Source organism: Buteo buteo, chromosome 25 (assembly GCF_964188355.1).
Source record: "Buteo buteo chromosome 25, bButBut1.hap1.1, whole genome shotgun sequence".
Classification (NCBI taxonomy): Eukaryota; Metazoa; Chordata; class Aves; order Accipitriformes; family Accipitridae; genus Buteo; species Buteo buteo.
In genome coordinates, this window is record NC_134195.1 from 2,969,044 (window position 1) to 2,996,986 (window position 27,943).

At 42.2% G+C, this 27,943-nt stretch overlaps 1 protein-coding gene across 4 annotated transcripts in view; it reads left to right on the top strand.

Annotated features, from left to right (window-relative positions):
- The window catches only part of TMEM255B (transmembrane protein 255B), a 71,821-nt gene that overhangs the window by 3,002 nt on the left and 40,876 nt on the right, over window positions 1-27,943 (top strand). The window contains exons 2-5 of one of the 4 annotated variants that reach the window (XM_075057237.1): window positions 2,885-3,022; window positions 4,452-4,594; window positions 9,191-9,253; window positions 26,850-26,939. In XM_075057237.1, the coding sequence (XP_074913338.1) occupies window positions 2,885-3,022; window positions 4,452-4,594; window positions 9,191-9,253; window positions 26,850-26,939 (434 nt within the window). The remainder of the gene's footprint in view (window positions 1-2,884; window positions 3,023-4,451; window positions 4,595-9,190; window positions 9,254-26,849; window positions 26,940-27,943) is intronic. The other 3 variants (XM_075057239.1, XM_075057241.1, XM_075057240.1) reach the window with 3 other exon arrangements.

Here is a 27,943-nt window from a genome sequence, read left to right on the forward strand (position 1 = left end):
CAAGCCCTGCCACAGAGGCTGTCAGGGAAGAAGGCTGGGCCAGCCCCTCTGTCTGTGCTGTGGACAGGGCTCCTGAGGGAACAGTCTGGCACTAGGCTTTGGCTGGTAGGTACATTAAAAACAGATCCAAAAAGCTGCATGGCAACTGCTACAAACAGCAGTAAACAAAGACTCAAAAAATCTTGGGAGCCAACGTGACCAAAATAGCAGAAGGGAGCTAATAGTAGGAACCCTTTGCAGCTGTAGCCTTTTTCATCTGAAGACATTATGCTGCTTTACAAATATTACTTAGGCCTTACGATATGCTGGTGAATTATATGCATGTAATTATACACATTTTGATAGCTACAGCAAAGATTTTTATTGGTGTGACTAAGGAAGCCCAGCCAGCCAGAGCAAAAAACCAATTTAGACCTGATTTCTACCCATCTTCTCTGAGCATGTGGCAATCTTTGAGAACAAGGTCTTGCGTGTGTGTCGTGTGTGTCTGAAACCAGGACAGTGTGCTGGTCTCTGCTCCAGAAAGGGCTTTTCTGTGCTCCTGCCTGTAAGTCATCTTTCCTAAGGGTGGACTTTATAGCTAACTACATGTGGTTATGAGAGTTTCCAAACTGGAGTATGAAAAAGAAGAGATATGATTGAATATTTGCCTCTGATTTGAGATGCAGGTGGTAAAAGATCAATGAATGTGGGAACTGAAGGGTATCACATACGTAAATGCCTCCTGGCACATGTAAATTTCAAAGCCAAAATGTAATTCAGTTCAAAAAATGACCCTATAAATAATGACATCCTTTTCTGTTTTATCTCACTGAATCCACATCCGATTTACTCCAATTACAAATAAGAGCATGCTTTTCCTAAGACATTTTCTGGCAAACTGAGTCTGGGCAATCAAACTCATATCTTTCTTTTTTGCACATCATTATTTATAACCAAAACTCTGGAGGGCAGGTTGGACCCTTAGTTTATCTCCATGCAATCTGATTAACCTTTGCCAGTACAGGTGTTGTTACTTGGAGAAAAATGTGGAAGCTTGGCTCCTCACACACTTTTCGTAAAAGCATTCAGTGGTTTCAGAAACACTTGGCTGAGGAGCATCTGTCCCATTGGCTTTCAGAAGATCTGTGTTCCTACGTCCCTTTAGAGTATGTCTGCGTTGCAGCTGCAGTTCCGTAACAGTGGATATGAGTGCACATACCCAAGCCACCTTTAGTCTAGCTGTCTTGACTATCATCAAACCATAGAATCATAGAATAATTCAGGTGGGAAGGTACCTCAGGGAGTTGCTAGTCCAACCTCCTGCTCAAAACAGGGTTAACTATGAGGTCAGACCAGGTTGCTCAGTGCTTTTTCTGGTTGAATCTTGAAAACCTCCAAGGATGGAGATAACACAGCCTCTTTGGGCAATCTGTTCCAATGCTTGACTGTCTTCATGTTGAATTTTTTTCTCCTTGTACCCAGTCTGAAACAATTCTTGTATTTCAGTTTATGTCCACTGTCTTTTGTCCTCCTGCTGTGCACCACTATGAAAAGCCTCAGTCTGTCCACTTGACAATCACCTCATAGGCACTGGAAGACTTCTACTAGCCCTGCCAAAAGCCATCTCATCTCCAAGCTGAGCAAGCCCTCTTCCCTCAGCCTATTCTCATATGGCAAGTGCGCCAGTGCCTGACCTTCTTTGGGGTCCTCTGTTGAATTCACTACAGTTAATTGATGTATTTCCTGTACTGGGGGCCCAAACCTGGGTGTAATATTATATGTGGTCTAAAAAGTGCTGAACAGAGGGGCGTAGTTACTCCTCTGATCTACTAATGATGCTCCCGTTACTACAGCCCAGGATGGTGTTGCCAGGGCACGCTGCTGGTTCATGTTCAGCTCATTGCCCACCAACACCCCCACGTCCTTTTCAGCAGAGCTACTCCCCAGCCTGGCAGTCCCTTCCCTGTATCATTGCAAGGTGTTGTTCCTTCCTTTGCTCAGGACTTTGCAGCTGTCTGTTGGATTCTGTAAGGTTTCTGCTGTCCCATTTTTCTAGCCTGCCTAGATGGCTGTGAATGGCAATACCCTCCAGGGCACTGAGTGGCCCCCCCCAGTTTTGTGTCATCTTCCAGCTTGATGAGCAGGCACGCTACCACTTTAACTAAGCCATTGATGAATACATTAAATGGGACAAGTCCCAAGACAGACTCCCATCATACTCCACTTGTTACTGGCCTCCAGGTAGAGTACAGAGTTAATGGATATTAGCTCCCTCTGAACCCAATAATCCAGCTAATTTTTTAACCATCTGCTTGTCCACCTGTCCAGGCCGTGACATTCCAGCTGGGTTATGAGAATGTTGTGGGATACCATGTTAAAAACCTTGCTAGATTTAAGGTAAAAGACATCCACTGCTCCACAAGGCCAGTCGTTATGTCAGAGCAGGCAGCTGGGTTGGTGAGACGTGATTTGGCTCTGGTAAATCCATGCTGACTGTTGCCAATCACTTTTTCCTTATGTGCCCAGAAATGTCTTACAAGAGGATTTGCTCCACATTTTTGGTCCCAGCCTCCCAGGAACCAAAGTGAAGTTGGCTGGCTTGTAATTCCCCAAATCATCATATTTGCCTTTCTTCAGTTATTGGGGATTCCCAAATCTCCATGACTTTTCGAAGATTATAGTGTGGTGAGGACATCAGATGTTATTTAAAATCTGGTAGATATGTTGAATGAATAATTTCTGGTTTTGGGACGAGCAGCTGATTTGTGGAGTTACAAGTCTGAAGTCTGCTTTCCCCTCTTGGCCATGTGAACTGGCTTCATTGAAAGAACTGCCTTTAATCCCGTATGCTTGGTGAAGAACTGATTGATAATGAAGAACCTCTCCGTTTCCATCTCCCCAGTGACCCTCCATGGATTAGCAGGGAATTGCTGGAGGCAGGCAGCTGGGGCACAGGCTGGAGGGATGTCTGGAGAGTCTTATGAATTATTTCTTGAGCTTCAGCAGGAAGACTTTGTACATGCAGGTGAAAGAGACTTGCGTAAGCTCAATAGATTATATTTGTCTTCAGTAAAGTTGCTTGCATTTCATACTAAAAGACTGGACTCATTTTGGCTGGTTGTTCTACTGGAGAAAGGTTGGCAAACATGCATATTTTTATTATAAATGCACTTATTTATTAATTGAAATTATTTGACTTGGTTTGCAAACGTCACTAATCTAGCCTGGCTTTTGAACTTGTAAACGTTTAACTGAGTTACCTGACTTTAAATTGGCCACGTAACTCAAGTGACTCATTGCACATGGCTTCTGCTCACTTTTTGACTTTCCTGCATTTCCCCTGCTTTTGCTTACAGCAGCGCCCTCAGAGCCTGATCCACACAAGGCTGCCTTCCCTTCTCACCGAGGGCTGTTGCCTCCAGTATTCAGTGCAACACCACAGCCTCTGCCTCATCCCGAGACCGCACACGCAGGTAGCTTTGTGAGGCTGCATTGGGCAGAGACGTTAGCCCCGTGCTGTGGACGGGTTGTGCTCTGGCTGGAGCTCTGTGCTGCCCGGTTGCAGCCTAGGGTAGCACGGCATCGCATCGCCCAGTGCTCCGGGGGTGATCCTGCCCACTCTTGCCTTGCCTTTCAAAGCAAAAACACCAGAAAGGGGGACCACAGTTCGATTCATTTGGGTGCCTTTTGTTAGCTAGGGTGATGCATCGATTGCTGGTTTTAAATAAGCCTTACGTAAATCTGTGCTATGGGCTGGGGCTCTGGTGTTAGTAACCTGTGGTTGCAGCTCAGATATGCAACCACGACAAGGTAAAGTGGCTTGAAGCAGGCTGAAAGCAGTAGGTGAGCCTGCTGTTTTTCACGTTTGGGTATCTGAATCCAAATCCCAGTGAGACTGAATGTATTTCACTGAGCAGCTACTGCTTAAAAAGGTAGGCCCATGTATCGTTACCTAATCAACTATATTACAGCTTTGCTTCAGAGGTACAGATTGGTTTGCTTGCCCTAGTAAATATGAAGAGCACATTCGTTTTCATGACAGCATGCAGAGCTTCTGCTAATCTTGTCTAAAATAGAAATTTGAAATGTTCTGTCCAGGTAGAGCCAAACTGGCACTTCACACAGGTAAGCGATTAAGGCCTGCAGGATTAAGGATGTGAGCGATACTTAATTATAAATGTTACTGAAGACAAGGCATAATTATCATTGTCACTAACTTTCAGTTCAGCTTAATAAAAACTCATCTCTTGCACGTACCCAGTGTGTGTGCATTACGCTGTGCTAAGCTCTAGCTAACTCTGTGGTTTTTAATTCCCTCTGTTGTCTGCCAGCTCTTTTCCTTAGAGAGAGAACAACAACGGGTTAACAACAACAAAGATTAACAAAAGAAAATCTTCCATAATTTTATATTTGTTTTACCATGATTGCAATTAAGAGCTTCCTTTTTTTCTTCTCCCTACTCCCTACAGGACAATTTGCAAAAAGGAAGAAGACTTCGCTTTGGTTCACAGTCTCTCTGCTGGTAGTGTCTGTTTTCATACTGACCGTAGGTCTGGCAGCTACCACAAGAACAGAAAATGTTACCGTGGGAGGCTACTACCCAGGCATCGTTGTGAGTAAAGAAACCTATTTTAGATTATTGGGTACAACCAGAAAAATGATTATCAGCTGGATACGGGAAGCTTTGATTGATTAAAACAACAACAAAAAAAGAAAGTTCAGTCCTGTTGCATTTTACAGGAGACAGATACTCCTTTGTTTTGTTCTAGTTCTAGTGTGTGATAAGGTAGGGGGGTAAGCTCTGTTTTTCTGAAGTGCCCCAAAGGGGAGGCTGTTGGGGGCACAAGGGGTCCCTGCACAGCAGTTTGCTGGGCTCAGGGGCCCCTGTGAGAACCTGTGCTTGACTTCCCACTGATCTCTCTTAAGTGTGGACATGTAAGTGACTGGACAGTAGGCATGGGATAGCTTTAAACGACCTTTTAGAGGTTTACTACTTTGACAGCACAAAGAGCCACTCTGCTCTCATGTCCCTGTGCCAGGAGTTCTGCTGGGTCCATTGCAGGGAAAGCCCTGCGGATGGGCGAAGCTTCTCCCTGGAGCCTGCCTAGCATCCCCTTGTGTGGTCTTGTTGCTGGTCCTCTTGTACGAGATCCCCTTCCGAGATCCTTAGTCTTGTTTTTGCCTTGGGAACAGACCGCTTAAACATGTTCCTGCACTGGGCACAAGGTTTGAGTTGTGTCACCTTCGCCCCGGGGTGCCTCTGTGACTTCTGGGGAAGGGTAGCCCAGCCAGACCCTTGCCGGTTCAACCCCCGTGGCCCTTTTTGGTCTCAGAAGAAGAAGAGATCAGTCATATCCAAAAGCGTGGAAACCCCTGGAGTAAAAAAATTTTTTGAAATACCTGGGCTGAGATTTAAAAAAGAGGAGTATGGGCAGTAAATAGAGGAAAGCCTGTCTGCCTTGTTTGGTTCTCCCCGAACCAGACAAGAGGAGGCAGAGGGTGCAAGGTGAAGAAACAAACTCATGTACTTAGACTTAGGCACCTCCTTAGGTATGGCTCCACCACTACCAAAATGTGTTGTAAGGTACCGTTATTTCTTGTTCTCTATGGAATGAAATGCCCAGAGAAGAGAGATATGTATCTTTTAATACTGTGCATACATTTTGCATTGCCATTAATAATTTGTGAGTTAGAACTGTTCCTCCTAAGCAAGTCCTCTTACATCTTAGTGTCATGCTGAGAACAGGTCTTTCAGAAAGATAATATGGGGATAATGATCTGTAAGGAGTGGTGTTTTAAAAATAGAACAAAAAGTAGTTCCAGGAATAAAATGTTAAAAGAATGAATTTTCCTTTCCTTAAGCTAAAATGGTACATTAATACTGGTAAAGGTCTCTTCTTCTTCCATAATTTGAATTAAAATCTTTTAGAAGACCATATTATCTGCATTCATTCCCTAGAAAGAAGTTTCATTTTTAAACTGTTGTCTTTAATAAGTGTAATATGTGATAAACCCATGTGCATGAAACAGGTTATTTCAGCATTTAGTTTCTTTTAGGAATAACACAATGTCTGTTCACTCAGCTGAAAAATATGATCTACTAAAATATTTTCTTTTAAATCTTGGAGTCATTAATAACCAGATAGAATAGCTAGACTTTATCACAACACTTTGAAAACAAAACCTTTATTAATAATTTTCCCCCTCAAAAGATTGTTAGAGCTAAAGAGTGTTAATAAAAGTCAGAATTCTTTTTGTGCACGTGTGATGATGGATTATTGAAGTAACTGAGAAGAAAGAGTGACGGGTAATTGTCAGTGTAAACTTCATTAGTACACTAAGTAGCCCAAACGTTTAGCAAGAGTTAAAGGTGCTACACAAACCTTGCATGATGTCTTGCCAAAAGCCTAGTCAGAGGTGTATGACAGCATTGCCGTGTTCCTGCCCCATTGCCATTGCCAGGGGTTATTGTCTCCAGTGCAGCGTTGGCAGATGGACCATGGGGTGGCCTCTCCTCCACCTCTGCGCAAAGTCAGCCACCTCTTTCAGAATGAGCTGAATAACCCTCAAAAGGTGCGTCTCTTCTCCGCTGACAGTAGAGGGAGCTTAGAAAACCAACATAGCACTGATCCCAAACTTTTAGATACCTAAAGGTAGGGGAGGGAAGTCAACACTACATATTTAACTGTTGGACTTGAAGAAAAGAAAGATTATGAGGACAGACAGTGTTAATTACAATTAAAAATAAGGTCTAGTTCTCATAGAATTCAGCTGTCAATTATTAACTTTGGAGCTGGTAGGTGAGATCTAAATCTCTGCTGACCTTAGGTAAGGGATTTTGGTCTTAAAAGCCATGCAGAATTAGAGCCTACCTTGCAAACACCTACAAATGTGAATAAGACTATCCACTTGCATAGATTTACTTGCATCTAGAAGCATTTGCAGAGCAGGTCTTCAGGGCTAGATCCATAATATATTTTGTGCTTCTACTTGGTTCCCACTGGCTTCAAGAGAATTTCTCTGCATATGTGGTCACTTGTCATTCATTTTGGAAAAAGCTTTTTTCTAAATACATCTTTATAGTGCTAAGTATCATCTGCATTTATGCATCCAAAGTAATTGAACATAAGATATTTCTGTGTGTAGATGAGTTAGTATAGTGTTCCCCTTTGGAAGGTGTCTGCATTTAGTAGATTACTCCTTTATCATCGGTTTGGGTTTAGGGCTGTCTTTGTGGAACAGGCTGCAAAGCCAGAATTGGAGCTTCTTCAGCATCACTTCCTTATAAATATTGTTTATACTTAAATATTTAATGTAACTTCTCTATGACTACTGCTTGTATTATTTTCATTTGCTATTTTTATAATCTTTCAACCAGGAGTCTACAGGGTCCAATTGTCCCCGTCACCATACTGACCTGGACTCCCAGAGTTCCTAACCCAAACAGCCTATTGTCTAAACAGACAAAAAAAGCAGCGCATATGGCCCTAAACCAATCTTAGCAACGCCATGGCTTACATCGTGATCTCTATCTTTGGTTCTGCTCCTTCTGATTTAATTGCTATTGTTCATGTTTGCTCCTTTTTTCTTCACATGGATAATATTACTCCGCTCTGTGTCCCCTGCATCAGCCATAAATGGGGCTTTATAGATTGTTCCCATTGGGATGAAAAATGGGGCTTGGAACCAGTTGTCATTTTGATGCAGTTATCTTAATTTACAAAGTTGCTGTCCCCTGAACAGAGTGTCCTTGCTCACAGTTCCAAGTCTCTCTCCTATTCGGCTGTCAGCATGGATGCACTTGCATGCTCTTTCTTTTTCAAAGTCTCTGCTTTTAGTCCTTGTGCCTCCCTTTCACATAAATCTTCCCAAAGCACTCTACAGCAAATCTCCTTTCCCTGCATTTGCTTTCCTGAGAGGGAGTGACAGATTCCTGTTGTGATACTGAGTAAAGTGCTTGCAGGAGATTTGCTTTCTGCTGTGAGCGGTTGTGCATAACAGCAAGGAGTTCACGGGCATTGCTCAAGCCCTTGACTGGGACACGTAGTCCTTAAAAACTTAACTTGTGCTTGGAGGAGAGGATTCAGAGACCTTGTTCCAGAAAGGGGCTTGGATTCCTTAGCAGAAATGTCATGTCCCATCCATGGGGTGGGTTGGCTGGAAGGTGAGGGGGGCACTGGGGCTGTGCCTGGGCAGGGTCAGCCCTAGTGAAGAGGGGAGCAAGGAGCGTGGAAGTGATGGGGGATTGAGACTGAGGTGCCCACAGGGCAGCATGTGGCCAGGTAAGACGAGGAGGGAGCTGACACCTGCACTCCAGCTCCAGCTGCTTCTGAGACTGTGACCAGCTACATCTCAGCTGTGTGGCACCAAGGAGACCCTTTTCTCCAAACCCATGTGAGCCCAGTGGGAGTCCTGATGCCAGGAAGGGCTGATGAAAGGCTGGTCTCACCTGTTGCCACTTTACCTTGTGTTAACCACAAATCCAAGGAGTTTCTACCTCTCCAAACCTTCATGGGCCCATCGTAAGGAGGGGGCTTTTCCTGCCAGCCTGGTGTTGTAGCAGCACTGGTAGGAACAGTAAGGCCAGCTTACTCCAGCATTCCTTTCTTCCCTCTCTCCTGGGGCTGTTGGTGCTGCAGCTGTCCCATGTTGAAGCTAACTGTACTGGTCCTTCTGGCATTTTAGCAAGGACTTTTTCTGGGATGTGTGGTAGTGTTCAGTCATTAAAATCAAACAAACCCAACCCTAAGGGTTTGAACTTGAGTCGCTTGCCTGGCAGCAACATATCCATTTTTTGAGGAAAACTCTTTGTCTGTCATTGCCTAAAGCTTTGCAATTTTCCAGAAGAATGATGTATGGGCTAAATGTAAGTGTTCTTTTCTCCTACTTTGTGTAATTTTCACTTTATAGTGTGTAAAGCTATACATGACTGTGGTAACAGTAGCCAAGTTATAGAAGCATATGTCTATACAGACTTTTCCTTACTACATGACAACTTGTGCTCTGAAATATCGAAGAGCTGCAGTTCTGGTCATTCCTCTTTATGTTATATAATTTATGTCCAGCAGTAATTTCCACCCTTTCCCCTGACCCACCCCAGTTAGCCCGTCTGTATGATACATCAGCTCAGATATCACTGTAATGCATTGGTATGTTGACCAAATAAGCTGACCTCATGCATTTCTGTTGGTTTTGTTCTTTGCCTTAGCTTGGCTTTGGATCTTTCCTAGGGATTGTTGGCATCCACCTGGTAGAGAACAGAAGACAAATGGTAAGTAACAGCCCTTTATGTTTTCATTTTTTCGTATCAGAATGTCTTAAAACCATGAAAAGCAGGGATTTCCAGTTGACTTAAAACTGCTGCGTCTCCCTCAAAGTGTTAGTCATTAGTTTCACCATTTCTGAGAAGTTTCAGAGAAGCATGAATTGGGCAGTGACTCCTTCTGTACAAGGGAAGGAATGGTTTGACTTCTGACAGAAGCAGCCTGCTTTTTTATACTTTTTTTTTTTTACTGAATTACTTTCCTTCTGGTTTAGTGAGTTGACTCAACCCAGGGCAGGATCAGGTGAGTGCCAGAGCTTGGCCAGGACCATGTAGCTGTGAAAAGGATGGGGAGAGAGACAAAATGCATGGGTTTGCCAGTTTGGGCAGCAATGAGCCACACAATCAGCTCGACTGGAACAGGTGATCGCATCTTGTGCTAGAAGTTTAAGTCAGGAACACTTTCTTGAAACTGTATGCGTTAAAAAAGAAGAAAAAAACCCAGAGCTCTTGCTATCAAGATTCCCTGGCTAGGTCAGACAGGATCTGACGACACTGTGTGGTTTGATTTTAGATTTAGCTTGGCTTTGCAAACCCCTTGCTTTTATTTTTGTGAGGAAGTCATAGAAAGTCCTTGGGACATCTGGGTAAAGGAAGGTGTGCAGGACTGGATTTGTGGAAAGTCTTACACTTTTCTGGCTCTCAGCAAAAAATAGCAGTGTCCTAGTTGAATAACAGCATGTCCAATGTGCACTTTACAGTAGACTGATTATAGCCAAGCATCATGAAATACGATTCATTTCATAATGCAGAGCCTTCACTGGTATAAATCAAGAGTGGTGTTAAGCTCAGAGGAGGAAATGGTGGATTTGCCTTGCTTTTTACTAACAAGCAACTACTTTACTTACAAGTAGTCTGTCGTGATTTCCTGTTTTCTTCTTCGTAAATGCAGTCTTGTTCTCACTATTTGTAGGCAAACTTCTTTCATAGTATCACTTCTTTTGCATTGCTTTTAAGTTTCAGTGATGTATTTGGAAGTATTCCCCTGCTTTTAACTTCTGTTTCTAGCTGGTTTTCCCACAGGAATGAATTTATAAAGCCATGATGTTTGTCCATGTCTTTCTGTTTCCCATTCCATTTTTTGAACATGTGACCAATTTCAGGTGAAGTCAGCAGGGAGGTAGAGACTTCAAAGGTGTGCAATTCCTTCAAGTTTCATGAAAGTTCACAGGTGGGTAGAGGAGAGAATTAGGAATTAGTTCCCCCATGGTGGTAAAGGCTGCAATGTCAGCTTACCTCTTATTAAACACTAGAGAATCCAAATGCGACATGACCTGTTGAGGCAAAAATCTGCAGCAGGCCAGGCCTCATTAGTTTTGCTACTAACAAAACAGCTTATTTGTTTTTAAGAACTATTGCCCCTGATTTCTATATCAGAGACCAGGATGAACAGCAGGTTTCAAGTTGCAGACTCGGTGGTGGGCAGATGAAAATAGCTTTGTCTTCCATAGCATTCATGCTACTTTACTAACAGGCATAACATTTTGGGGTTGTTTTATCGTTCTGTTTTCCTCTAATCTGCCTCTTAGTTTTCTATCGCTTCTGTCTTTAGCAGAAAGTAAAATGGCTGAAAAAGATGTAAGGTGGGTAAGCAGCAGTTAAACCAACGTGTTGTGTCATTTACACAAGGACTGTGGAGAAATAAGTGTCCAGTATGTTTGGTATTAAGTGCCTGTTTGCATTTCCCAGCATGGAACAAGGAAAACTACTTTCTGCTAATAATACTTCGCGATGATCTGGCTGTTGAAAGATTGGGTTTCTGGGTAACAGACCAAGAAAATAACTAGAAATTTAATTATGCTTCTTGCCTTGAGTACCATCCACAGCAGGCTAAGCCTTGTAACACTGTCTTTGCTAAGGCCGAGCCGCTTGTTTTCAAACATTATGGAAATGAGATTGAAAGGGTTTATGTCATACTACAACTGACGGCAGTAATTATTCCTTGGGATGTAACTGAGTATATTCGATTGAAAGGGTTTAGGGCAGCTTTAACAAATTTGCAGCCCTCGATAAGATTATAAAGACTTATATAAGCACAGAAACGTAACAGAAATGTCATATTCCTGTAACTAAAAATTCTATGCATTGCAGCAGGACGAAAGGTGTTGGGAAGGAAGAGAAATTGCTTCTATTTTAACTGGACTTCCTTTGAGCAGTTACTGCAATGTAATCTGAGTTTAACCCAGTATAGCTCTGACAATTGTCTGGCCCCTGTAATGACTCAGTACTTCGTTTTTGTTTTTTTTGAATTAAGAAAGAATGTAGATTCAATTACAGTCAAAAAAAATCTATTTTAAATTGACCTTTCCTCTGTAAATCTGTTTCTCTCTTTGTCTTGAAGTTCTATTTCCTTGTGACCTATCCTCTGTAAGCCCAGATTTATTCCTGGTTGATGAAATGCTAAGTGCAATACGAAATACGTAATGATTAGCAGAACTAGTACAGCAAAATCCCAGCACTCAATAAATGCGAGCATGGGGTTTGAGAAAGAACAAAAGCACAGTTAGGCAGAGTGGACAATGGTTTGTTCTTAAAACACAACATTAATAATCTTGCACCTCTTTGACCTCGTTCTTGGCATCCCAGGGCCCGCAGTGGGAGTTCAATGTGCTGACCAAGGTATAACCCTTAATTCAAAGGAACTGCTGCTTGCAGAAGCAAGCTTTGCCTCATTGACTAGCATGATTTCCCTTCAGCTCTTAGCATTTGTGCTTGGCTCTGCTATGCAGAACTTGGCACCAGCAGAACAAAATTTCCCTTTGACTAAAGATTTGCACTGATTTGGGATGTTTCTAACTGGCAAACAGCAGAAATGGAAGAATAATATGTTGCTGTCCCTTTTTGCCTCTCTTGCCCCCTGCAAAGCAGGTCATGGATTGAAAAACAGAGTATAGCTGTAAGTTGTTTTGTTCTGAAGGCACATTTAGTCCAGCCAGATGGGTAGAAAGTGTGATACTGCTTGAATCAAATGAGTTTGATAGTAGGACATGAAGTGTCCTTGCTTGTTTGCTTGCTTTCAAACTCGTCTTATTACAGTACAAAGTATTTCCAATTAGAAAACAAGATGCTGAAATTGCACACAGAGGTGGGGAAGGCGGGGTGCGCGGGGGGTTCATGGCAGCAGAGCTGAGCTGAGAGCAGTAAGTAGTGCTGAGGGAATGTTGTAAGAGGTTTCTCTTCAGATAAATGTGGAGGTGGCATGAGCTAGCACCCAGAACGAAGCGTTCTCCAAATGTGCAATGTCGATAAGACACCATATATGTAGTTTTAGCTAACCTGATGGATAAACCAAGCACTGGCTCACAGTTTCCGCTCACACATCTTTCCAATGCCAGTCTCATCAAGCCGTCCTGTTCACAAGACTGAAAATGAGCATGCTGAAACTATTGCGCCTACAAGAGCGATTGGGAGATGCAACTGGGAGATGCAAGGGCATCAAAATAACTGTCAGGGTTTTGCACATTTGCAATATCACAATGCTGCCTGCAAGAGCTCTTGGTAGGGTCGTGGGAGTCACCTTGACAGCAGCACAGCTACGGCAGAGAGCGGCGAAGGCAAAAGCGGCGTGGGAGGAGGTACAGGAGCGTAAAGGACATGGAGAGGATGTGGAGGGGTCAGAGAAGCAGGAGCGAGCCCTCAGGAGGTGTGAGTTGGCGCAAACCTCGGCACCGCTCACGATGAAGACCATTGTCTGCAGCAGGTCTGAGACGTGAATTCATCCTCTGCTGAGTCTTGCATGTTTTTTTCTCATGCTAACACACAGTTAATTTTCTTGCTGACATGTCTAGGACATACTCAGATATAAATCTAATGCTCAGCTGGCTCAATCTGGTCCTTGACTTGTTCAGAGAGAGGGTTGTAGTGATTTTAGCTGAGGAGACGTTGCTTCTAACAAAAGCAGAATTTGAAAACATGAGGGAGGTTAAAACATGGAGCTCTGCACACAAACAGAAGAGGCAAAGCTATTTCTTCTGACTTCTCAAGGAATGCTAAGTTTAGGTGCCTTAATATGGTTGCTTCCCAATCTCTGTCAACAATAGATTTCCAATTAAGTGCTGAAAAGCAACTATAGCAAAGTTGGAGAAACAAAGCAATAATTTCCTCTTCTGTTTATAATTGATAGAGATCCCTGACAATGCATGCGTTCCTATGCTGCATTGAGATGTATGTGAGGTAGTATTTCAATATTATCTCTGATTATTTTCTTGCCACTAGACTTTGCATCTGTTTCAGAAGAAAAGCTTTTTTAAAGGAGTAACATGTGTAAGCCAGTTTTCAGAAGAGCCAAACCTCTTTCACTTTTCAAAAGTGATATATCTTGTAAATAGATTATGTCCATCAGAAAATGCCCACTGGACATTTTGTGTAAAGGTGTGGTTATTAATATGTACACCAAAAAAAGATACTTACACATATACCTACTCTGCTCTTTTCAAACATATTGTGCTTCATCTACTTTTCATGCAAATGGAACATCCTGGAAGAAACTGGCTTTAGTGCAGATTTTGATCAAAGATGCTAATTGCTGATAGATTGCATATTGCATATTAAGCTAATTAAAGCAGCTTGTTTACATAAAGAGAAAAACCATTGAAATTCTGTAGATCTCCTGAGACTGTCTTTGATGTTCCTGCACAAATAAATGGAAGAAGTCTTTACTGTAGTGCAGGGGAAATGCAGATAATGTAAAGGCAATCTTTGTCATTACCAAGGTATTATTTCTCCTGTAAACTCAAGCTTCTGAGAAAGTCAACAGCCCTTCTTTTTTTTAGCGATTTTTTTTGTCTTGTTTGTATTTCACATAGTTCAGAGAAAAACAATTAATGCTGATGTACAAATGATAATAATACAACAAATTAGCAATCATCCTTGTCTTGTTTAGCACCTTTAAAAAAATTAAAAGACCTACTGCTATCTTTTCAGTTGTAAATGCACACTAGATTTTGTGGTGTGATCTAACTGCACATTTCAGAGACAGACAAGGAGATTTATATAAAGATAATCAGTATAGGTTGACACTGACCCTTGCATGAGCTGGAGCGTGGCTTTTCTTTAGGTATCTGCATTCCTTTCCAAATATAATAGTATCTTATTAGCTGGCAAGATCCAGCAGCTTATTCTTTGACAGCATCTTCCTGCTCTCTTACACCTAGCTCTTAGACCTCTGTAAGGAGGTGCCCTTTGGAAGCATCTTGTTCTCTCCTTAGGTTCTGGAAGGAGCCTTGAAGGGTGATTTAGCCTAGACTCTGGAGTTTTAGATAGCTAAGTGTGGCAAGAAGAATCCTGTGTTAAGTGACAATTATATTTCTCTTCTATAATATTGAGGAGATTACAAAAGATATCATACCATAACGCTGCCCAGTTTTGAGTTTAGAGCAGAGCAGCCCATGTATAGACTGTCCAGTCTCCTTTTGTGCGATAAACATGGTGCAGTCTTGGGTATTACCTGCCTTATTTGGCAGGAACCAGCTTTGTGACCCCTTTTAAATCCTTTTTGGGAAGGATTTTGAATGTGGTCCATCCATGGTAGGTCTGGGAAATCTGTGTTATTTCTTGTAATGCAGGAGAATATTCAGCAAAGTCATGGATAGAAGTGAGATGGATAACAGGAGATGTTTTGAAGGCTCAGTTATTCCAGCTGAAGAGGAGGAGGACAAGTATATATCTGTGGGTATGAAAGGACCATCCAAAGTGAAGGCAAGTGAAATTAAAAGAAGGAAGTTTTATGGTCAATAAAAATGTAAATAGCTGAAAAGTTGTTTATAATTCATTTTACTTAGTATAGTATTATGAGAGACATTTTGCTGTTATATATTCCATGAATGAAGGACTGAGTAAAATATTTTGGAATTTTTTTGATGCAGTTCTTTGACATTTATAATAAATATAAATACCCACTGACACAGAGAGGTCTTCCTTTCTCCTCTTCCCTCCTTTCCTCCTTCCTCTATCTTGCTGACTCCTTCTTCTCCTCTTCCTTGCCCCAGCCAAAAGTACTTTCCACTGGATTAGTGAGTTAAAAGGTTCATAGCCAAGTGAGCATCAGACATAGCAAAAGTGACTGATGGGGCTGCATCACTGAGAGCAGAGAGGAGTCTGTGGGAGGAGGGAACAAGACTTGTCCCTTTTGCTAGGAATAAAGTGTTATATCAATTCGCTATGCCGTGAAACCATCGTCTAAGTGCTGTCAGTGAGTTACATGCCTGAAGTTAGTATAAATTTCCCCACAGTGTCTTGAGAATTTTGAAGTTCAGGGACTCAAAGACAAAAATAGATGCTCTCACTGTGTGAATTACCAAAGGAAGTGTGGGGGATGTTTCAGCTCTTCTCTGCCTAGTTCCTTATGGATCAGCATTTCATGTCACTTATCTGCAGGTGTATGCTTTCAGATTTTACCAGTGCAGATTCATCAGCTAGTCATGCAAATATTTATTTATATGTAAATATTATAATACATAAACGTACTATGATATTATAACCATAGAATATATAACATGTAATATGTGTTTACAGATATATATATACACACGTATTTACAGCTGACATGTGCTGGCAAATACCTGGTATAATGACAAAAAAGCCTATGCCACTGACACTATGTCTTTATTTGCAAAGTGCTTGTTGCACTCTTTATAGATGCATCTTCCAAGATGGTTTAGCTAGTAAAGCTGTAATGGGAAGCACAGTCAGGTCTGTAGTATTCTTCCTGTTCTGTCATCAGGGCTGTGTCTGTCTAGGCTACCTAGAGAGATGCCCCCAAGTATTTCTAGCTGCAGCCTAGCACAGTAGTTCTTTCCCTCACATACAACCCTGTGCTGGTCTGTTGGTTGTACCAGTCCCAGGTCTTACCCATCCCAGGTTCCCCAGCTTGTGACCCAACACAGCATTAGCTCAGTCTCAGATAAGAAACTACCATGTTTTCACTGTTATCGTTGGTAGAAAGAAATGGAAAATTTATTACAAAGGAAAAAATTTAGGAAAGAGAGACTTCAGCTCCTATTTGGAGAGCTTTCTGGGCAACCAGAATGGCTTCAGTTTGCTTCTGGAAGCTGAAATTCTATAGAAACAGAAGGGAGATACATACATACATATGTATGAAAATATGCATGCACTAGCACAGCTTATTTTTGATACTCCAATCTTTAAAGGCTGGCACTGTTCTTTTGAATCAGAGACTCAAGCCACCAATTCAATTGAAGTCCTCCATCTTATTAAGTGGAAGTCTTTGGGGATCTGGTTCCTTTAAGATCTGTGCTTGGAAACAGCACACAGAATTAAGTACATAACAGGACACTTTTTAACAGCCAGTTTGTTTTCTTTTGCTGTTTATGTAATGAAAGCATTAGTGTCACACAGCTGAAAACAAAAGTAAACTTTATGATCTGTGAAATGTGTTTGTGGAACAATAAAGAAATCGATGACTCTCCCTAGCAAGCAGGAGCAGGGCATAAAAAGTCTCAGTAAGGAATCTGGGATAAGCGCTCCTGTGTGCATGCTGGGGAAGGTGAGGTGGGGTGTGCCCTATGAAAAGGACAGGCAGTTTCTGATCCTCTTGTTGAATAATGAAATAAAATTAAACAGATGAGTATCCCTCTTGGCCAGATACAATCTTCCAGATTCTGCAGGTAGAACTTCACTACATGAAACCTTGTAATTTAATTGTAATGCATTTCTGATAAAGAGCATGTGTGTCTTGAGAAACCAATGCAGTCACTGTACCGTGAAAGAGGGTTTGTAAAGGCACTAACAGACTTTGGTGTAAAAAAAGTTTCTGCTGCTAAAACAGTGCCAGCTGTAGTAGTCTTGATCTATGTCAATTCCACCATTTTTTATCAGGAAGCATAAACTTTTATGACACATGGTATGCAGTTTATTTCTGGTTTATTGTTCTCATACTGCTCTGAACAGCTACCTCTGTTTAAGTGGTGAAATGAGCTTGTTCCATTTTAATCAATAAACGACCATCCGTGAAAGGAGGTATGTGATGGGTTCCTATAATGTCAGCACTGCTGATCAGTGAATCTAAATTCGTTTCACTTTTGTCCCCTTTCCTTTTAATGCTGTATTTAGTTTTTGCTTCTTGACTGTATTTGATATCCTTAACTCTGTAATCGTTTTTAACCATTCTTAGATAAGTGCTTTTGTTGATGTTTACAAGGGGGAATTCTTACCAGTTTGAAGTGCCTACTGGACTAAAGCTTGCCTAGGCTCGTTCCAAAACCTTTAGTATGTCTCCAGCTGTGAAATCCAGCTGATTTTTAATTTTTTTTCTGTATAACATCACTCCGTCTTCATCAAATCCCAGGCATCCTTCTTTCCTTTCACATTACTCCCCTCCCTCCTTTGCAAGTCCCAGGCAAATGATGAAGGAGAGTTCTGAAGTGGAGAAGAGAAAGCACGCATTAGAGCAGCCAACATAAAGGGAATGAAAGAAGTATTGACAAGAGTTGGTTTTGGCAGCACAGATACTTCCTTATCTAGGCTCCCTCTATAGCCAGTGGAAAAAAAGACAAATACCATCAGAAGGTAATTCATCCCATTCTACAGTAGGTGTAGAAGGTATCTGGAAGTGTCTGGCTCTCCGTTGACTACAGAGGAGCACAGATAACCACCTGAGACAAATACATATATTTTAAGTAGCTGGAGTTACATATGATGAAATCTACCCCTTAGGAGAATTTTCTTAGCAGCTTCACCACATACAGAACACCACAATCCAGCAGCCTGGATAAGAACTACTGCTTCACTTTGGATGGAGCACCACAGTATTCCTGTTTCAGAAATACATTCTGACACTTCACACCCTGTACTTCTACAGAGCGGAGCCTAGCTGGTTCCCGAATACAGACCCATCTGCTTTGTGAAGGTGTGTTGTTCCTGTTTTTGGTATCCCCCAGTCTAAACTTATATCTGCACAAATTAATCAAGTCATGAGGATATAATACCAAATGCTCCAATAATTTTGGTCTGAAAAGTCATCTGGAATCAGTTAATGTGATTTGCCATAGAATATGGCAACACAGCCCCCATGAAATAAAAAGCTAAAGACTACACAGATGTAAAATGAATGAAAATGAATGAAAAAGTACATTGCCAAAAGGCAGCTCTTGAAACAAAGCAGTACTTTGGCGGTGCCAGGAGGAAGGGGTTTGATCATATAGTCCGCGCTCTATTTAATGGGCTGAAAGAAAAGTAGAGGAACTATTTAAACAAATCTCTTTACAAGCAGCTAAAACATGGGTGGAGCAGAGCATAGTATTGCACCTGCTCCGACTAGAGAGGGTCAGTCATTAGGGCGGTTGTATCAGCTCAGACTAGGGAGAAAATACAGCAGTGCTCTTTGAACGAGCTGAGTGAAGCTGAGATGCACTGCTGCTAGAAGGAAGTCGGTCACGGTGGTAATGGTTACTGGGATATGAACAGGGGTCCTCAGATGCTGTGGGAGCTTGAAAGGGCACCAATAATAAAACTAACCCTGCCCCAGGAAATTTAAAAAATTGACCTTTTTAGGTTGCCTTCTGTTTCTTGTCTTGGAACATGTGAACCAAGGACAGTTCAGTCCTTCTCCCAGTGTTGTTTTAGTAACATCTGCTGGGCTCCAGTGGCTGGAACTCTAAGACTCTCCCAGACTACCAAGAGACCTGCTAGTGCATCATCAGTGGTGATGTTTTTAACTGAGTCAAGACAAGTGTTTACTCATCAGTGAATGAATTGTCTTGAATTTAATATGTGTTCATTTACACATATATCAAATTTGTTCCCTGATTGCAGTGTAATGGTGACTCCAGTTTTGAAGTCTAAGTGCACAGAAACTGCTTGATACAGAAGATCGGTCATTCCAGTAAAGATTTGCTTGTAAAACAATTTGAAATAATTTTCTGGCTGATTTAAGTCTGGTACTGTAGCTGATATTAGATTACGAGAGAAGAAGGAATATATCAATCAGGTAACCCTTCTCAATAACTTTGTTTCATGTTTCATAATGCCTATTGATTTAATTCCCACCACTCTTTCATTGCTTGAAGATAAAAATACAGGAAAATTCATCTTTATTTCACATAGCATCTTTCACAGAAACTGTATCTTCAAATGCTTTAGCAGGTTAGAAGAAAAGACAAGATAAATTACAGGAAGAGTATTGCAAAGTGGATTGGTATAAATTAAGGATTAATGCTCCAGAGAGCGTTTCTAGAGGGTGAAATCAACTGAGAGCCCTAGACTAGGCAGCTATCAGAGTTAACATACAAGGTTTTTATTTGGACAGTACAATGTTAAGGCAAAATGTTTCCTTGCCACTTTAGTAGGTAACTGGAGTTGCAAAAGAGATAAGCTGCTGTACTCGCCACCTGTGAGAACGGCACAGCCGCTGCTGGCTGGCAGGGAGCAGGGAAGGAGGACGGGAGAGATGCTCCATGCGTGGATGGCTGGGGAAGCCTGGGGAGGAGCTTAACAACAGGGGTACTAAGGGGCAGTTTTGAACCATGGGCTTTCATGTCCTAAAAAGAAATGGCAAGCAAAGATGGCTGTGTGAGCCACCTCCTTTTGTGGGAGCCAGCACACAACCCTGGGCGTGTGTCGATATGATCGGATGCTGATTTCCTCCATTTCCATAAGAAACTGTTGCAGCAAGTGGTGCAAGTAAAGTTGCCAATAACTCAAGCAGTCTGTTTATCTGACCAGTAAAGAAACAGTCCCTGTCCTAAAGATCTCCGTGTGTGCCTGGAGGAGCTGGAGTAAGCAGACTCAGAACCTGTGCTCCCTTTCTTGTCTTAGCTGTGCTGCGTAAGCCCTCTTGGGCTGGGGCAGAGCTGGGACCATTAAGTCACCCTGTTGCACATTTCCTCTCCATGGGCACTTCTGCGGTCCCTTGCCCTTGTGAGCAGCCTAACTGATGAATTACCTGCAAAAGTTGAGCATCAACACCACTGGAAGAGAAAAAGAGAAAGCAATATGCATTAACTATGCCTACATATGATATAAATTAACTGTGAGTATCTAAGGTGTAACAAAAGATATTGCGAATTCTGCCTTTCACCATTCTGCCCTTCAGGATGTGGGGCAAGAAAAAAGAGAAAATTTCTGAATGAAAATCCCATCTTTATTTTGAAAGTGGATTTTGATCTTCTTTTTTCTCCTTGGCATAATAAGTGATACCTCTCCTGTGGTTCCTGTATTCTTTCCCAACCTTTGTTTATCTAATTAATTCTGCCTTTTTATGCATCTGAGGTTGCTTAAATTTCTCATGGGACCTCTCCCCTGCCTCTGTTACACCAACTGGCCTTTTCATGTTGCTATTTTTCCTAATTATCCCTGACACGATACTGGAAAACATCAGACTTCTTCACAGGCAGTAAAAGAAAAGTCTCCTTGACCACAAACAGCAAAACAACCCCAGTGCTTATCATTTATTCATTATGTCTAAAACCTAGCTTTTACTTTGATAATCCCTAGGAGTGCAAATTACATGAAATAGGTGAGATAACCTAATAGTTGCTGTCAGCACTTCTACCTCCATCCCTTCTGTCTCAGCCACGCGGTCTCACCCTCTTGTTTGCACTGGTTCTAGTGCTTGTCTCTCCTTACAGTTACCTGATTTAACTCCGTTGGGGGAACAAATAGTTTTCTGCCTAGTGAGTGAATTGCACTGGCTTGCTGTGTATTTGGGCAAGCCCAGGAGCTGGTGTGCAGGGACACACGGCTTTGGGAGAGAGAGCAGGAGAGAGGGCTGGATGGCAGGGAATCAGCCTAAGGAGAGGAGAGCAAGACACCGGTTCAGACGGCAGCGAGCAGCCACGTAGGCTCAGCTCAATGCCCTGAGGTGCTATTAACAACAGCGAGAGGGAATAAAATCTGAATCAAAGATCTGTGTTGTTGCTGATAATATGCAACAACGTATGACTGGACTTGCTGAATTCAACAGTGATGACACTGCGGAAAGGCTGCACGTTTCTAACTTGGTCACTGGATCTAAACACAAGAGTTCATCTAAACATCTGACAGCATCATGTGTGCAGCGTCTCTGTCTGAAGGCCTTCCTCGTAACAGAGATATCTGCTGTGGGCATTTGGCTCTGTTATGAGGTGTATTACAGTCCGAAGGAAGTGTTTATGCATGGGATCCCGGCCCCAGTCCTTGTCTTCCTGAGCTGTACCAAAACTGCTGCTCTTAAAACCAAGAGACATCTTGTGTTTATTTTTCTTCCCTCCTTCATCTGGAAGCCAGTCTAGGAAATTGTTCTTCAGGCATAGGTTGGTCAGTCATAAAAGTCTTTCATCATTACGAATTTGTGCCATCGTAACTAGTGCTATGACTGGAATTGGCATTAATGAATAACGAACATGACATAATCCTATCTCCTGTGGTGTGACAACCCTCCAGCAGAGCCTCAATTACAGCAGTGCTATTACTGAAGAACCAACCTTTGGAAAGAATAAACTGGCAGGCCATAAATTGTGAAGCACATTACCTGGCATAGTGAGAAACCTCCTAATTAGCCCAGCTGTGAAAACCAACATAGTAGGAGCCTTGCCTGAGCTTAATTTTGATCACAGCAGCAAAACTTCTATCCCAAGGGCAGGGGAAAATAGTGGCCATTGTGGGAGGAGAAGGAGCCACACAGGAGAGGACTTTCCAAATTAGAGAAAATAAACTCACAATTAAAAGTACTTTTATACTGTCCCACCTCACAAGACAGGCAGCGTTTAGTTGATAGCAGCATCTGAAATGCAATGCAATGAGTTTGTCTTAGTTTTGCAGGCTGTTGATGTACAGCCCTGCTAAGGTACCATGGTAACAGATGCAGCTCCTGGCTGAGATTGTGCCTGGGGTGGAAAGTCATTCTCTGTTTCGGATTTGTGATATAGTTTTTGTAAAATTCTGCTGTTATGTCTTCAACCTCAGTGTACTGAAAAAGTGCAGCAGATTTATTTAAGCCTATATTAAGTTCTGAGCTTGCAGACATAGGGAAATCAAACAAGTAAAAAGGCCCACAGAATTAAACTGTGTTTTGGGGAATGTAATATTAGGGGCAGCCTACAACAAACCGCCTCATGCATTTCTTTTCCAAAAATGTTTGCTTGAACCTGGGTGGGGATAAAAAGGGCTTTAAAAACCTGTGGCAAAACACATGGCCTTTTGCAAAGCCTTTACTTTCACAGAGCAAAAGGTATTGGATGACAGTGTTTCTCAATTTACATTGATGAGGGTAATTGTGATTCTTCCTCTGCCTGGAAAAAAATCCCAGAGAGATTTGATGAACAGCACAATGCCTGGAGACATTGGAGACTGTGCAACGCAAAAGTAGCCATTTAGCATGAGCAAAATGAGCTTGTTAGATATAATGTAACTTACATCTGATACCAAGGTGATTTCAAAACCAAAAATCCATGCATTTTCCGAAGTCTCCAATCTACTTGGTCTAAATGGAGGGAATGAGGCATCTCACACAGTGTGGCTGCAGCCAAGGTGGCTGCATCAGACTCCCTGTGGGGTCTGGTCTGTGGCCAGCTCTTATCTCCAAAACCACCCCGGGAATCGTTGTGGGAGGCTGTTGGTTGCCAAGTACCTGTGCCCAGTGCATTTCTGACAGCTGAACGGTGTCCGTGGCCACGGGACATCGCCGGGCTCTGTTGCCTTCCTTAGGCTCGCTTGCATGGGAGGGTGACTCAGTGCAGCCGGTGGTGCTGCATGCCTGCTGAAGGACAAGCGGTTCTTTAAGAGAGGTGAATTCTGCAATAAAATGCATGTCTTTACTGAAAGAAGGCAGCATGTAAGAATTTAGCAGTCCAGCCTTTCACCAGTTTTGCATTTTTGAGTGTTTTCATATTTCTGTGACATGACTGAAGATAGATAACAGCTCTTCAGTTAATCCTGGGGGCAAAAGTCCCTCATTGCAAGTGCTCTTTTGCTCTCCCTTTTGCTAAAACACCTCTGTTGAACAACTGGCTTTCGGGTTTGATTGTTAGGCCCACGTGGTACAGTTTTCAGTGTTTAGTAACTGGCTTCATGGTTCCCTTGTAAATAACCAGATTATTGTATTTTGTACCAGAACCAGGAGTAAATGTGTTCTGATAATAACAGCTGTAGAGAAGCCTGGCTGCACAGCAGTGGGACAGCAAGAGCAAAACTGTTTCTTGAACAATTGTTAAAATATATTGTTGTAAATAATGAATAGTTTTCCTGACAAAACATACTGCTTTTAAAAATGGAGATGAGATGATGTGATGGATCAGTATTTATTTTTTTTTTTAAAGTGCTGTTTCTTTTACCTGTCAACAAGAATTCTCTAAGTTTAAATGAACTGCACTGCTTTTCTTTCTTGACAGCACTAGGCTCGTGCACTCACAACTCCAGCAATCACCTACCACTCAGGAAAATTAGTTTTTGAATTTACAACAGCTCTTCATTTGGCTGTCTTGGCTGCAATTTTTAGAAGTAATTAATTTTATACATTGTTTGTGTGTTTCTCACATTCTCAATAAGCAATGGGAGGTTTGAGAGAGAATATAAATCTGTATTTTTATATTAAGGATTTTTTGTGTTGTTCTTGTATTATTACATCTTTTATCATTCGAACACATATATAAGGCAATTTAAGTCATAAGAACCTCTGAGTGTCACATTCTTCCACTTCAGCATTGTAATAAATACTACTTCAGTCAAGAAATTGTCCTCTTAATTTCAAAGGGACTACTGACTGAAGTAGTTGCTAGTAGGCATGGATAAGAACAGCAGACTCTGGCTGACAGCCTTTGACTTGCATGCAACTCCTTGAATGTGTAGATGATCACTAACATGACTGAGGAGTGCAAAGCCAACTCCGTAGCTCCTGTCTATACTACAATTTACTGTGCACCTTTGTATGTGGTCTTTTATAGCTATATGGTGAAACTGAAAGGCCAGCATACTCATTAGGTGATTTAAACTATCTCCATGAGTGGAAAACGTTGGTTTGGGGATTGTAGATCATCGATAAGTTGCTCATGTGTGAAATGAAAAGCCACCTTGAGGTCAGCTTCCAGTAAATTCATACTGAGCTCAGGGAATGTGGAAACACCTGGCTAAGCCCACTAATTATTTGATTGACTACTATGACTTGAAAAACAAGATAGAGGTATTGGACAATAATGACTTAATCTGAACTTTTAAACACTGCTGCTTTTTCAGATAAAGAGATCAGGGTCTGTAGCAAATGCAGCTGCCACAGGGCAGCACAGCCCACTGGTCTGCAGTGATAGTAGCTCTCTGCAAGGAGCACACAGCCGCCTTGATCTGATGAGTTGCATGCCAAGATCTGCAGACAACCAGATTCCTGAGACATGACCCGCCATACTGGAGAGCCAAGGGATAGCGGAGGTTGAAGGGTGATGCAACGAACAGTGCTTTCTTAGGGTTTCTGCCTCCTTATGGCAGGATGGAGCTGGCTGCAGGGGGAACGGAGCAGGTTCCCAAGAGCAGCCAGTACCATCAGCCTCAGCCGCTTCTGCGTGCCCCTTTCCTCCCCGTGCCGAGGATTCTGATTACACAGCAATCCCTGGGGCAGTGCTGGCTCACCTCTGATTCCATGATCTAAAAGCCATGAGCTGATGAGAGATTAAAAGAGTGGATCAGAAAGCGTTTAAAAGCTGTGATTCTTCTGCTTTTAAGTTGTACTTTTTGCTGGTTCACTGAGAGCTCTTATTTCCAAGTGTTTGATATTGCTTTGACCTGTGTGTCCAATGCTATGGGCTTATATGGCTGTAATTTCTTACTTGTCCTATATACATTTTTTTGAGGAAGTCACCAATGCTGTGTCCCCTGTTGACACTCTTGACATTGTACTGTTCTTAGCCTAACATAAGCTAAAGAGTCTGTTTTTCAAATGGGTTTGTCATGCCTTACAAATTTTACACATGCAAAACCAGTATTTAGATAATGCAGATACGGATTTTGTATAGGCAAAAGGGATATATGAACTGTATGGATGTAATTTTGGTAATCTATACCTGGGCATTTCTGAAATACATGTTGTGAAGGAGCAATTAATGACTAGTAAATAACAAAGAGGTTCCAAATTCTTAACTGAAACCCTGGTCCATGTGCTCTATCAATTAAGGACGCTGTTCTGTAAGTTTTCAAGGGAATTTTTTAATCAGCTGCAGTTATTAACTATAACTTAATACTGCTGTGAATTAAAGTTAACCTATCATATAGGATGTTTCAAAGGGTTCCTCTTGTGACTTTGCATGAGAAATGCCAGAGATGTGAGAGATGTACATTAAATTATATTAAAAATGTAGCCAGAGAGTGCATGTTAGGTTCACCTTATGTCCTGCAGGTACCCACTCATCCAAACTCAAGGTGCAGAGTCCTCAAAGTCACAAACCCCTCTAATCTGAGAGAGGAAGGAGTGACAGCATCTCTCCCTCATCTGATGGCATTGGGGCTAATGAGCCCAAGGGGAGCACCTTGCCAGGCATACACAGGGTCTCTCTTTCAGGACTCAATTCATCCCACCTTGCTCACAGCACTGCATCCTTCAGAGATGCCCTCAAAACAAGCCAGGGTCGTCTCAAGAGTGCGTGCTAACAGCACAATGACTGCTCTCTGATGGAGACGCGTACCAGCGCTTGGCCTTTCCAAGTCCTGTTGCTCTCTTCAGAGTGAATTGGGCAGTAAGCTTGCCACATCTGGGGTTGTGCTAGCCCTGCAGTTGCTGCCAGAGCTGCAGCTGTAGTCATCCTCGGAGATCAAGTGAGGATGCCCAACGTGCACAGCCTTTTCCCCCCCAAGTCCTCTGTACCACCACCACTTGTGCTAGAGCAGTGCTCTAGCGTTGTGCCATCTGCAGTCTTGTTGATAAAGAATTAATGATGCCTAATGAATGAAGCAGCTTGGGAGGTAGAATGAGGTCTGAAGCTACGGCTGGTAGGCTACAGCTGGTACAGCTATCTGTGCTGCAGCTGGGACATGTACTGAGCTCTGCTGTGCTCTGCTGTGCCCACTCTGAGACTGAGGGGCAGGGGCCAAGGCAGCACACCCCAGCCCTTCCAGAGGCACCAGTCCTACACGTCTCTGGTTTTGTTGTGACGTAAGTTATCATAAGCTATTTGGGATGATAAAAGCTTTCTGAGAGTTCACGGGCTAGTTATTAACTTACTACAATGTCTTCATCTGTATGTGTGAACTACTACCACTGTAGTAAAGCCCTAGAGATTGATGCGAGCCAACAGGAACGTGGCTTTTTGCCATGCTCCCTATGGGCACCACTGCTGTTCTATTAAATGAGTTGATTTAGAAGGAATCACCACTGAATTTAATAACTCTTGCAGCTGACCTAATTTTCTCTAGAAAGATTTCAGCTTTTCTAGTAGACTTGATGGTATGTCAACTCAGCATCAAGAATTTCTGCGTTTTTTCTATTGCCTGACTGGCATCCTGCCACACTGAGCTGAAGTAAATTACAGCAGGGGGAACTGTCGTTTAAGAATACTAGAAAAATTAGTGTAATTGTTTTACTTAAAGAATTATATTGAAAGCATTACTCAATCTGTTTTTCTCTTCTCAGTTAGTAGCCTCCATTGTGTTTATCAGCTTTGGCGTGGTAGCAGCGTTCTGTTGTGCAATAGTTGATGGAGTGTTTGCAGCACGACACATAGTAAGTACAGTGATTTTCTGTCATCTTTCATTTTTGGTTACTTATGTAATTTCTAGCAGGAAAGCATTTTCTTTTGGTTTATGTCTAGCAGTATATTAGTTTTTTTCAATAGTTCTTCTTGTTGGAGAAATGTCTTTTGGCAAAAAATTGACAGGAAAGCCCATCATGCTGATACCCAGAGATGGTGCCAACTGTTTATTAATCTCTCAGGGAGTTCCAAATACAGAGGTGATGTAAAATGATGTAATGACAGGCGTGCTAAAATGCATACCTGCTTAGGAAAGGGGAGCCACTCCAGCCACCACCAGCATTTGTTTCCTTTTGCACAAAGGCTTTGTGGGCACAGTAAGGATTTGGAACGCACCAGATGATGATGAGCACCAGAAGTCCCCATGCAATCTTTAGAGGGAAGTAGATTGCAACAGCACAAAGGGAATGTTTTGTTGGAGCAAAGACAGTGGAGGAAGTAGCAGGCTTTGGTTAGAGGTAGTGTGAAGGGGGAACCAGCTGAGTGACAAACAATCCAAATACCTGCCTGCCATCAAGCGGTATGTGGGTCATTTAACCAGAGTGACTAGTATTTCCAGTGTGTCTTCAAAACCCATTCCTCCCTCTTCCCCCCAACCCATTGCCTTCTCTGCTTCAAAAGGACATTTATAGTCATTCACAGCACTGCTGTTGCAGTAGCATTACTAGTAGTTCATTACTGTCTATGAGTGCCTAGGAGTCTTTCTCATGACCTTCTTGTGTGAGCACTAGACAAACTTAGAACAATGTTTTGTTATTTTGGTTCACTGAGTTCAACTTAAAATATTAGACAAAAAGGTTTGATAGAGGAACAAGACAGACTGGGTTGTGGGGTCATTTGAATGTGCCAATTTACATGTTAGATATGTGTTGTTTGCTGCTCTATCTTTTGAGATAGAATACATAAAAATCAATCTAAACCCAACCTTTTAATTGAGCTTTGATTTCCAAAAGCATCAGGAAAGAATTAGCTATAT